This window comes from Dysidea avara, chromosome 4 (genome assembly GCF_963678975.1).
Source record: "Dysidea avara chromosome 4, odDysAvar1.4, whole genome shotgun sequence".
In the NCBI taxonomy this organism is placed as follows: Eukaryota; Metazoa; Porifera; class Demospongiae; order Dictyoceratida; family Dysideidae; genus Dysidea; species Dysidea avara.
Window position 1 is genome coordinate 21,035,151 of NC_089275.1, and position 12,485 is coordinate 21,047,635.

The window sequence follows — 12,485 nt, forward strand, 5'->3', positions numbered from 1 at the left end:
GGTACCTCTTAGCCCAGGATTTTTCGCGTTTTAAATTTCACGGATCCGCTGTTCTCAACCACAGAGCTACGAAGGATCTGGATTGATTTTTACTCCAAGGATTGATTATGCAAATTGCTATGAGCATTTGAATAAAGCAACACAGTGGTGTTGGCTTCTGCGAGGCATGGTTTATGCACCTATCAATGTATTGCCCCACTGCCCCCCCCCCCCCCCCTCCCCCCCTCGGGCATAGACCTCTATGTGGGGATTTGACACAGCCGAATGTCACATGCCCTCTCATATACGGTTTAGCACTGCAGTATAAAGTATAATGTATAAGCCAGTTTCCTTCGTGAGCCACGCCCACTTTGTTATCGAGAATGCGTGATACTGTTTAAGCATATGTAATACAGATATATAATTCCTCCAACTAGAACACTTGCTTACCAACAGAGTTACTTTCCAGGGACTATCAAGCAATGGAATAACCTCCCTAATCACATCATCGATACAGAGTCACTAGAACAGTTTAATAATTGTATTTTTGGACTAGATTTGTTGTAATTAACCCCCTTTTTGTTTTGAGGGTCCCCCCCCCTCCTGGATGTAACCAGCACTGAGTGCTGTCTTTCCAGTATCTAATCATAATCATAATCATAATCATAATCATATGTGGACTCTACATGTGTCTACATATCGCGCGCCAGGAACCCAAACACATAATTGTAATATCTAAAATTTGTGGGACGCGCATACTACATATTCACGGAATAAAATTTCTTGGTAGCTTTACTAACCTCGAAAACCGTGAAAATTACGTACCGCTAAAATTTCGGGGTATACGGTAACGGTTCACGACGCATTATTTTATTGTGCATTGTTACAGCGTACTGCATGTCTATTAAAAGATGAAAAAAACAACTAAATCATGCAAACACAGAACAAGTATAAGTAGTCATAGCCACACTCAATATTTGTATTCAAGGACGAATGACTTGCAGGCGATCATTTCCACTCTCAGTGACATAAATAGTTCCATTACTGCTTACAGCTATACCCTGTATATAACAAAATTCTCCAACTTTGTTTCCTATTTCCCCAAACATGAAAGTCTTTCGTGGATTGAATGTATGGACGACCACTTTGTTCTCAGCATCATCACTTACTATTATACAGTCATCAGGGGTGATAGCGATAGCCAATGGCTTACCAGTGCAGTTAATTTTAGAAATAAATCGGCCATTTTCATAGTACATTTTGATACAACTCTCAGAACTCCAATCGGTCACAAATACATGGTCACGTTTGCTTATGGAAATATCACAGGGATTGTGCACATATCCTGGACCTTCATTGCCAAATTTGTAGGAAAATTCATCTTGCTCATCAAAGACTTGTATACGGTGATTATCACGATCTGCAACAAAAAGCAAACCTTTTGAACTAAAGCATAATCCCTGAGGTCTGATGAATTGGCCATCTTCTGAACCAGCTGAACCAAGCTTGGATAGGTAGTCTCCTTCTAGAGAGAATTTCTTTACCACATGTTCCTCGTCTTCGCTGACTGCTATGGCATTGTGACTTACAGCCACACCTACAGGATTGTTCAGTTTATCATCTCCATGTCCTTGACCAAATGTGTGAATAAGAGACAGATTTTGGTCTAGTATAATTCCTTCACGGTTAAGTGCATCAACTATTACAACTTCATCATTGAGACCAACACAAATACCAACTGGACGTTCAAACTTCTTCCCACCATAATGTGTAACTAGTTGGCAATTCCTTTTATGCAATTTTGATACATCTCTTAGAAGGGCTACCGACACACTGTAAAGGACAAATTGTACTAAATACATACACATGTGCATGGTCCTGGAAGCAGTAAAGAAGCATGAAACATGTGTTTGATTAGAAAAAAGTAATGAAAAAGGAGGTTATCTATATCTACAAGGACAGTAACCCAATAGGCAACTTTTCATATCATTTTGATTTTCAAAAACTTAAAATTCCTAATTTTTCCTTTTTGCTTGTTTGTTTAATTTTTGGTAACAAAGTGGCCATCCTGCTTTGTTTTCAGCTATGTTCAGCCTGTTACACAACATGTTCAGCCTGTTACACAACATGTTCAGCCTGTTACACAACACGTTCACCCTGTTACACAACATGTTCACATGGTTACACAACATGTTCACCCTGTTACACCAGTGTTGAAACCGGGTCGGGTCATCCGGGTCACATTTTCTCCGGGTCATCCGGGTCTGACCCGGTTTACAATTTATCCGGGTCTGACCCGGATTGGATCACGTGAGAAACGAAATTGTTCGTTTGACGATGTGGAAACTTTCAACACGAATCGAACGCTCAAAATGTAGACTCGTTCGCTCGCTCGAGACTAGCCGAAACACGTCTCGGCTTTAATTAATCCGGGTCACATCCGGGTCAGTAGGTCATCCGGGTCAGCAGTAGTGACCCAGTTTCAACATTGTGTTATACAACATGTTCAGCCTGTTACATAGCATTATACAAACAAAGAACAGCACGAGAAGCGTCTCTGCAATCAGTTCAGTCACTGTGGAAGTGTGGATGATAAACGTGGTAGCTATAAGGCACTAGCCATCATGAACACACCTTGTACTGTCAGTGAAAAGAAATGGGACAAAACTAAGTCCATGATGTGTGCATTGTATGTACTGCATGTGGTATGCCAAAGGCACCTGTCAGTTGAAGCAATGTCTAGCAGTACAAAATCAAGCCTGTATATAGCCTTTGAGTTACACTTGAATGTCTGAAGGCATTAGTAAGTTATTCAGTTAGGCAGCAGAAAATTCCACTTAATAAAATAAAAATTAGCAACTTACTGGTAACATTTTAGTCACACTGGTCTGGAAGGCATTGACTATACCTAAACAATACTTCCAAGGTACCATGAAGGTTGGTTTCTGGTTAATGCTATTTAGTGAGAATATGCAAACCTAATATACAGTAGTTGCACGATAATAAAACTTACTGGAAAGGGCTACCCAATATGGGTACTCCTCCTGCATGTACTGAGACTGTGTGATCACCTCCAATTTTGGGAGTATAGGACACCTCATAGCAACCATCTGAGAGCTCTTGTACTTTAGCACTTGTGGTCAGTCGGTTCATGTTGTAATACTGTACCTGAACATCTAGCTGACTGGAAATTCCAGTGAGTGCATTGTTACCAGCATCTTTTAACACAACTGAAAATGTATTGGTTGCATTTAGTGGAATTCTTTGCTTTACACTTTTCATTATGCAGTTTTCTGGGCTTACAAATGTTCCTAAAAGCTTAATAAATTTCAATATTTTCTCTTGACCGTAAAAATTGAGTTCTGGTTGTTCTTTAGTAATTGGTCTAAGTGTTTCCCTATTCTTTTCGGCCTTCAATTGAGAACATCTCTCCTGCATAGTGGCTTTCATAGACAATATATCTTGCTTAGTACCTTCATGAAGTTTTTTCTTTGTAAAATTATTGCAACTTTGTAATTTGTAAGACAAACTAAGAAGCTCACTTTTTTGTGTTTGTAAATACTTTTCACGTCGCTCTCCATCTTCATTGATATCATCTTGTAGCTGTTTTCTTCGCTGACTTAGAGTAGTTTGAATACTATCAAAAGTTTCATTCAATTTGTGGAGGTTTTCTTCCTTAGAGCTCTTCACTTTCAAACACTTTCTTTCAATAGAATCAATGGCTGCCGTAAGTTCTTCAACCTGTTGTTCAATGCCTGAAAGAATGTTCTCCAAGGTCCTCTTCTCATTGTAGATCAAAGCATCGTCAATCTGTATACAGTTATGACCTGCATGTCTATCAGTGGTACATTCTTCACAGACTAGTTTACCGTCCCATTTGCAGTATAAACTAAGTGGTTTTGTGGGATGGGCGGTGCACATTTCATCAAGCTCTGGAACAACAGTTGGTATATCACCTGCACAGTTTCTCATGTCCTCTAGTAGTGATATGTTGTGTTCTTTGGTGACAACAGCACGTCTGTGTGCACTTAAACACTCCTTACAAAGTAGCTTACGACATTCAATACAAAAGGCGTGGGCGGCGCCTTCTGCGCAAACATGGCATGTTGGTTTGGCGTCCTTACTCAACATTTCAACCATTCTCACAGTAGATACATCTGTAATAAGATCTTCCACTTTAGATGGCACGGCTACTATTTCTTTACAATCCTGACATTGAAACTTCTTGCTGTTGCTATTATAAATGGCCGAAGTGAAACTCCGGGAGTCTAGCTCCTGCCGCAGACATTCGGCGCAAATTAGATGGAGACAAGTAAGTATTTTCGGGTTGGTAAACAGTTTTGCGCACTTTTTACAGGTCAGTTTTTGAACCAAATCATCCCAAAGCGACTCGGAACTTGACATTTTTGCTGCCTGGCAAAATCATGTGACCAAAGCCGGATTACGGATAATACCGGTATATCAAGAGTTATAATAACCCTCCCCTATTAACTCTTGGGTATATTTCGGCCATAAAAAGCTGCGAACAAAGCTAGCTTGTTGTATGAATTGCAGAATGGGAATTCCAATTGCAAGCAGCAGTATAATTGGCCTCATACCTAGACTGCATGCTTCAGTATACATCCAACCAGCACAACCTGTCAGGGACCGGGTTATGATTGATCAAGATCTTAAGTTTCAAAAGAACACTTCACTTGTAACCAACAAAGCAAATCACATACTTGGGTTGATTAAAAGAAGTTTTTCTTATTTAGACTGACGTGTTGGTTTGTCTATCTATGGTATGTCCAGGGAGTATGGTAATGTAACCCCACTATATACCTATTAGGCCAAAAGAAAGTTGGAACAATTCAATGTAAAGCAACCAAATTGATGACTATATGGCACAAGACTCACAGAATTAACTGTTTCCTTCACTTAGCTGGCTAATTATTGTCGTCAGCATGGTGACATGATACTTCTATATCAGATTTTAGTGGATATCAATGTAGCTAAATGATTTTTTTGCTCAGTCACCAGGAAATACCAGAGGACATCATTTAGAAATTTACAAGTGCCATTCTTGATTGCTAATATGTAACTTTTTTTTCTCATCGTGTAGTGAATTCTTGGAACAGTTTACCGCAGCATATATTATCGAGGCATGCTCATTGAACAACTTCAAGTCAGTGCTGGATATGCATTGGACTAATATTTCTATCATGATTTGGTGTACAGGCTATTTTAGCCTCTTTGCCAAAAATAAATAAAATTATACTGCTGGAGGGACCACCCGATCAAGGGGGATTTAGAGGGATGCTTGGGGGCTGAAGTACCCCTCCAAAATTTTACTGTGTCGTGCTAGCTAGAAAGATAGCAGAAGCTACAGTACAGGTGCATGCAGTTGCATCTAAAGCATATAGCTAATGGTCAATGAAAACATGGAGAGAGTAAGAAGAGATGAGCTTTAATCTCTTCTAGGAATCACTGAACAAGATGGGGGGACCAAAGGGGTAAAATTAAAAAGCTGCTATGCATCGAAATCCTCTAATAAAACAGTCAACTATACTCTACATTGTTAAAATTCTTTAAACTGTAAAGAACAAAGACCAACTCCTAGACCCCTTGAACTTCAACTTTGCATGAACTCAAACCATGCTACTATATAATTTCACTGTGGTTCGTGGTGCTTATTCAATAAGGTTCGGTCAACCAAATTCAATCTAAGACAGCTAAACTAGCAATATTTTTCTTGTCAGGGCATGCTTTCAGATGACCAAGATAAAGCATGCTCCTCATACTGAGTGTGCTTCTCACACTGCACTACTATAGTTGTATCAACCAGTTGTCACATTTACAGCCCCTGCTATAGATGCCCCTAGCTTAGCCCCACCCCATACACGCACTTTGGAAATTATAGATCCACAATACTGCATGCATACTGCTGGCGGGAAAATAATAAAGTCAGGCACTTGGTTGCTACATGGCCTGGGTCGTCTTGACATTCAGTATAATAGTATTATATAGTAACAGGTCGAAGGGATATGGGGTAGTGCTTATGATTGTGATTTCATGCGGAGCTGGTCCACCAATCAGGACCATTGCCAGATTTTTTATCTTTTGTGTGGTGCATGTGATGCAGGATTATATTGCATTAGGGAATTTCCAATCTATATACAATGCAGTTATACTAGACATACTCAACAAGACTGAACAGGTGGAAGAGCAGTGTCGCTTACTCAAAGCCATCATTAAAACACCAAGTGCATGACTGCAAGCTGAATTAGAGCAAAGGGGGCAGAGACACAGTCCAATAGATCGGGGCCTGTGGATGAAATGTACTGCAAGTAAGTCTTTCCCCAGTGATATGATAAGACTTTGAAAAGACTTTTGTGGAAAGAAAAGACTTTTAATTAATTCTGTGGAAAGAAAAGATTGTTGTGGAATTCCTCAGTGAAGTTTTAATCTGCAACCCCTGCAAACGGGCTGCCTTTATGCTTTTGTACATGTTGATAACAACTACTCTAAACAAGTACAGTAGCTATGGTACCTCATGATCATGTTGCCACTGGAGGACAGTAAGGTGGTTACTAAGGTCCTAATTCAGCTATCAATCAATCAATTATACTCTTAATCTCCCAACTGAGCATCTATTTTCCCATAAATGTTTACATCTATTTGAAATGTTTTTGTAGCTGGATAGAATGTGCTTTGTCTAAAGCATGCACCCATTTTTTATTGGATCAGTAACCTCTTAGCAAAAGTAAAAATGTAAGTTTTCACAAAATGAATCCAACATGTCAATACAATTGGCTCTTTGTATTCCTATTCTTTGATGCTCCATGCAGCGAATAATCTTATTTCCATCATAAAAACTGTTAGTAAATTCAGCTATCATTAGGTTTGAATAATGAAATTATTTTACATTTAAACCCATCACAATCCTATGTAAGTATAATCACATTGGTATGTCACTGGACAGTAGAGAACTAATCCTGAAAATTTCATTATGATTTCTTAATGCATGTAGGAGATAATTATAAAGTAATAATTATGTGGCATGGAGTAGTGTAAAATGATTGTGCAATACTTGGGAGTAGTTAACTACTTCTGTACAGTTCACTTTTAAGAATAGAATTGCCAATAATGATAACTAGTTTAATATAGCTAATTGCCGTTTGAATCTTTAATAACAATTGTTTACAAACCCCTAACCTAGTATAACTATAGTTTATTAATAAATAACTTCCTCCCTTTAAGTTCCACTTCTTTAAAATTGTTTCTAGGTCTCTTATAATTATTCTATTTAGTAGTCCAAAAAAACCACATGCCCAATCAGACTATATATGCAGTTCAATCTAGCCTATTTTCAAAAATTTCCTGGGGGAGCATAACTCTGACCCTCTAGCTGAAGCAAGCTATGGATTTTGCTGCTGATGTTGAGGTTCAGCTAGCCTGCCCCTTCCATACACTTTATCGCAAAAGCCCTCTCCTCATTAAAATTGTTTGAAATTTTTAAGTTCAAATCATGAGACTACTGTACATACCATGACCCCTCTCCATCCTCTTTTGTGGTGGGCATGCATGCATATGCCATATAATCTGGAGTCATTCTAGACACTTGGCAGTGGTTCCAAGTGTAAATCTCAGCTAGCTTGCAGGTAATGACAGTCCCAAATAACTTAAAGATGTCCTTAGTAGGGTTGGTTGGTACTGGTGCGATTATTGCAACAAGGTGATCATGTGATACCTATATCATGTAAGTAGTACTAGCACAAACTGAACATGCTTTTTTTTAATTTGAAAGGTTTTGATAATAATTTTATTGTAACAACTAGGGTTGCATGGTAATTGAAATCAGGAAGCACGCTAATAATTGATTCATGGTTGCTATGGCAAAGCTTGTCAGTAGTGTTCGTAGCTAGACATTGGCATTACTTTCAAAAAAACATATTTTGTACCCATGCAGTTATGGGCTTAAAGAAGTAATTTTAAATGAGAAACTCTGTAGTGTGATTCAAGGATTCCTAACATGGTCAGTACTATTCATAATTTGGAGAACATATTAGTGCACAAATGTTTGTGGTACTTTCAAAAATAGCTGCATGCTCAGTATTGCACATCACAATGTAGTGTGTAGGCAATCATATTGAAATGTTGACCATCCACTAGGGACCTTGAAAAAGGCTACACTGTGACTACAGATAGCCTAATCAGAATTTTATGCAGAAAAAATCCCATGATGCTTAAAAATATGTACAATTTGACAATATAAATTTGATCATCCTTTTCCATCACGATTTTACACATTACTAGGTGTATTCATTTACCAAAAAGCCCAACAGCAGCAACTTGTTGGTAATGTGAGAGTCCTGGGGGGCACAGCCCAAGCAGCTACTGAGAGACATATCTTGCATATTTACATAAATGGTTCACGTGTATATAGCTGACAAATTTTCATATTTGAGTATGAATTTACTTAAAACTCTGCTTGCCAGAAATAGGTCTAGACTGTTTAACAATCTTAATATCAATGCTCTATTGTTATTAGAGTATCTCATATAAACTTTTGTAAACTGACATCAACATGCTCTTAAAGCAAAAGCATAGTTTTGGCACCCAGTCTGTAAATAACTACTATAAAACAGAATTCTCAAATTTGGCCCTATCATAAAATGATCTTTATGATACGCATAAACTACAGTGAAAGTGCCAAGCTTCATGCTTTAATTCAAAAGCGCATAAAATGATGAAATACATAGGCTTAATTAGAAGCCTAATTGTTGTGCATGCATATACAAATTCTAGTACCTGCAGCTGGAAATTCTTTCATATACTGTGAGCTGAAGTGATACAAAGTTGATAAAAACTCCCATGTAACTACGACCGTGAGTGCAAGCTATACATTTTGCCATTTGCATTTCTCCTTTAACATTCTAACACATGCACACCAAAATTAATTATTAGTTTCTTAAATTTGGTGCAAACTGAAATTTTTATAATGAAATGCAAAATGTGCACAAAAACCACATATTAATAACCTAATAATGTCAGAAACAGCACTAATCATGATTAACATAAGAAACAAGCTAACACCAGTGTCACTAGTGTAGTAAACAGTGAAAAAGATGTAGCCACTGCTCCATTACTGCCTCTACGAGGAGTTGGCATGGGTATAGATGTAGTAGTTGGACCTGTTGTCTCCACTGAGAACCTATCATCAACAGTTGATGTGGACATAGATGCAGCAGTAGGACCTGTAGTCTCTGTTAAGAAGCTAATATTGACAGTTGATGTAGGTATAGTTGTAGCAGAAGGACTTGTAGTCTCCATTAAGAAGCTAGTATCAGGTATAGGATGGTTGGGTAGCAGGCTAGTAAACAGGGCCATATTTCTATCATCCATATCCAAAAAGTCTGTAACCACATAAGGCTGTTGACCAGCTTGAGCACGGAGCATCATGGTGCTGAACATGCCTGCAGGGTTGTTGGCTTGATCATCAACATCAAGTAAGTCAAAGTTTGAAGTACAGGTCGATGCATTGGAATGAAGGAAGGCACAAAGGTAAGCACGATCTGTAAAACAAAAGTTGGACAATCATACATAGCATTTAGCTAGAATTTTCTATCTGGAAGGCATGGAAAACTACATAATTTGATACAGAGTCATCAATGCAGAGTTAACTTTTAATATTTTACCTTCTGGAAGGATACATGGGATGAGTTATTATATACATACATGTGTATCTTGTGGTACATGTAGCATAGAGTATGTGTACTGAGTGACGTGTGTAGTGTGTATATATTGTGTGGTGCATGCATGTGTATATGTACTGTGTGGTGTTCATATGTGTGTGTGTGTTTGTGTTTGTGTGTGTGTTTGTGTTTGTGTGTGTGTGTTTGTGTGTTTGTGTGTGTGTGTGTGTGTGTGTGTGTGTGTGTGTGTGTGTGTGTGTGTGTGTGTGTGCAGGTGGACGCTTGCATTGTGTAAACATGCAACAAGAACTAGCAAGGTTAATGCTGCATCACAATTAAGGACCTGTAGAATATGCTGGAATAATTATTTGGGTATAATAGGTGGTTAAAGGAATCAGAAATATCTCCAAAATAATAAATTTTAATTATAATTTATAAATTTTACTTTTAGATTATAAAATTCTTTAGAGACACAAACTGCAGTAGAATAAAAGATCAAGATACTCTAATAGAGCATTCGCCTACTCCCAATGATGCAGTCATCCATATGTAATGTGACTGCTCTTTTACAAGTACACAGGGAATTTTCAACTAGAGTAGGGACCATAACACATCGATAAAAAGTACTGAAACAAGCTGCTGGAGTAGTGCATAATATTAAATCACAGTAAAACAATAAGAAGTGATATATCCCCCGCTGTGCATTTCATTTCCATTATGGCATCCTGAGCACAGTAGAGATACCTATATATATAACACTTCTTATTGTTTGACTGTGATTTAATATTGTGCACTACTACTACGGCTTGTTTCAGTGCTATTGATTTGCTATGCTTTTTATCGATTTGCTATGGTTCCTACTATAGTTGTTTGTTAACTTTCTTTGTAAATAATTATTATGACTGGTGAACCCACACATACCGCATCTGTAAATGGTCCCACGTGCCCCAGCTATTAATATCACTTATCATCTGAAAAGTGAAGTATCCATTATGCTTCGTTGTTGGCTATGTTCAACCCGTTACACAGCAGTACGAACCAAGAACTGTTTGAAAAACACCTCTGAAATCAAAATAGCCACTATGAAAAATATCCGTTATGAAGGGAAGCCATCACGTGCTACCACAAAATCGACACTTTTCGTGGTCAGCAAAGATGAATGGGACAGAAAGGAAGACACTGGTAAGTCCACGAAGAATGCATTGTACATACTGCGGTATGCCAAGAGGCACCTCTCGGACCGAAGCGACGTTGAACTGTGAAAAAATAAATCCCATAACCTCAGCCATTATCGAGTTATGCTTGTCTGAAGGCATCAGTCAGTTACTTACTTACTCAGTCAGTCAGTTACTCAATCAGTAGAAAATTCCATTAAATATATATATATATATTAAATTCCGTAGCAACTTGTTGAAAATGTTTCGGGTTGATCTGAAGGCTTGTTTGGGCTTAGTTTTACCTAACCAATACTGCCTCATTGTTGTCAGGGAAAATTGTGCGTAGTTTTTGGGTGAAGTCATTTCGTGGGCCACGCCTACTCCTTTGTGGTCCTTACTACTCAGTACTATCGTACTGTATGATGGAGTGCCTCAATCTTTAAGCTACAATTCATGCTTGCTACTAATTGTCTTTACAGTTGCAGAAGAAAACAAATGTATTTGAAGAATGATTCTAGGAATTATTTTGGGAATAATAAGTGAAAGAAAAAATGGTAGAAAGAATAACGGGGAGCCTTAAAAGCATAGTATGTGTATGAAGCTTTGTCCCTGATTACCCATCTTGAAAAGCTGTGTACATTTGGAAAGAGTAGTAACTGGATTATAACAAGTACACCAAAAAAATTAGGAATTTTCAACTAGGATAAGGACCATAGTACATCGATAAAAAGTACTGAAACAAGTTGGAGTAGTCCATGATATTAAATCACAGTAAAACAATAAGAAGTGTTACATGATTCCCTACTGTGCATTTCCGTTATGGTATCTTGAGCACAGTAGGGATATAACACTTCTTATTGTTTTACTGTGATAGTAATATCATGGACAACTCCAACTTGTTTCAGTACTTTTTATCGATGTACTATGATCCCTACTCTAGTTGAAAATTACAAAATTTTTGATGTACTTGTTTTTAGACTTTTTTGCAAATAATCATTATGACTGGTAAACCCATGCTTACCACATCTGAAATGGCATCATGTGCCCCAGCTATGCTAATTATTGTTTGAAAAGTGATCCATCACGCTTCATTGTCAGCTATGTTCAACCCGTTACACAGCATTTTGAATCAAGAATTGTTTGAAAACACCTCTGCAATCCCCACATACCAAACAAAATGGTGCCGCGTTCCCCAAATATATCGATTATTGTCCTGATGAGCTTTGTTGTTGGCTATGTTCAACCCATTACACAGCAGTACGAATCAAGAGCCGTTCAAAAAGTACCTCTGCTAACAAAATAGCCAGTATGAAAAATACGGACGATTTCCGCTACGAAGGGAAGCCATCACGTGCTACCACCAAATCAACACTTTTCGCTGTCAGCAAAGATGAAAGGGACACAAAGGAGGACACTCTGATAAGTCCATGAAGAATGTATTGTATATACTGCGGTTTGCCAAAATGCCAAAAGGCACCTCTCTGTGAAGCGATGTCAAACAGTGAAAAAACAAGCCTGTAGCCTTATCCATTATTGAGTTACACTTGTCTGAAGCATAGATATTGTACGTAGTATATAATATCTATGTTTGAAGGCATCAGTCAGTCAGTTACTCAGTCAGTCAGTAGAGATTTCCACTAAATATTTTAAAAATTCCATAGCAACTTGTTGAAGC

At 38.1% G+C, this 12,485-nt stretch overlaps 2 protein-coding genes across 2 annotated transcripts in view; both read right to left on the reverse strand.

Annotated features, from left to right (window-relative positions):
- Nucleotides 1-844: 844 nt before the first annotated feature.
- LOC136254233 (tripartite motif-containing protein 2-like) lies at nt 845-4,422 on the reverse strand. Its single transcript, XM_066046897.1, has 2 exons — nt 2,993-4,422; nt 845-1,812 (listed from the first exon to the last, which is right to left on the reverse strand). The coding sequence occupies exons 1-2, from the start codon at nt 4,381-4,383 to the stop codon at nt 963-965; spliced, it is 2,241 nt and encodes a 746-aa protein (XP_065902969.1). The 5' UTR covers nt 4,384-4,422; the 3' UTR covers nt 845-962.
- A 4,523-nt stretch (nt 4,423-8,945) lies between these two features.
- LOC136254236 (uncharacterized) overlaps nt 8,946-12,485 on the reverse strand; it is a 49,266-nt gene continuing 45,726 nt past the window's right edge. Inside the window, exon 12 of the mRNA XM_066046900.1 lies at nt 8,946-9,533. Within this exon, the coding sequence (XP_065902972.1) occupies nt 9,031-9,533 (503 nt within the window). The 3' untranslated portion in view covers nt 8,946-9,030. The remainder of the gene's footprint in view (nt 9,534-12,485) is intronic.

Excerpts from the sequence above, each read along its gene's own strand:
- LOC136254233 (XM_066046897.1), bottom strand. The coding sequence starts at position 4,383 with ATGTCAAGTTCCGAGTCGCTTTGGGATGATTTGGTTCAAAAACTGACC. Across the intron at positions 1,813-2,992 it reads ATATTGGGTAGCCCTTTCCA|TGTGTCGGTAGCCCTTCTAA; the intron begins GTAAGTTTTATT and ends TGTCCTTTACAG.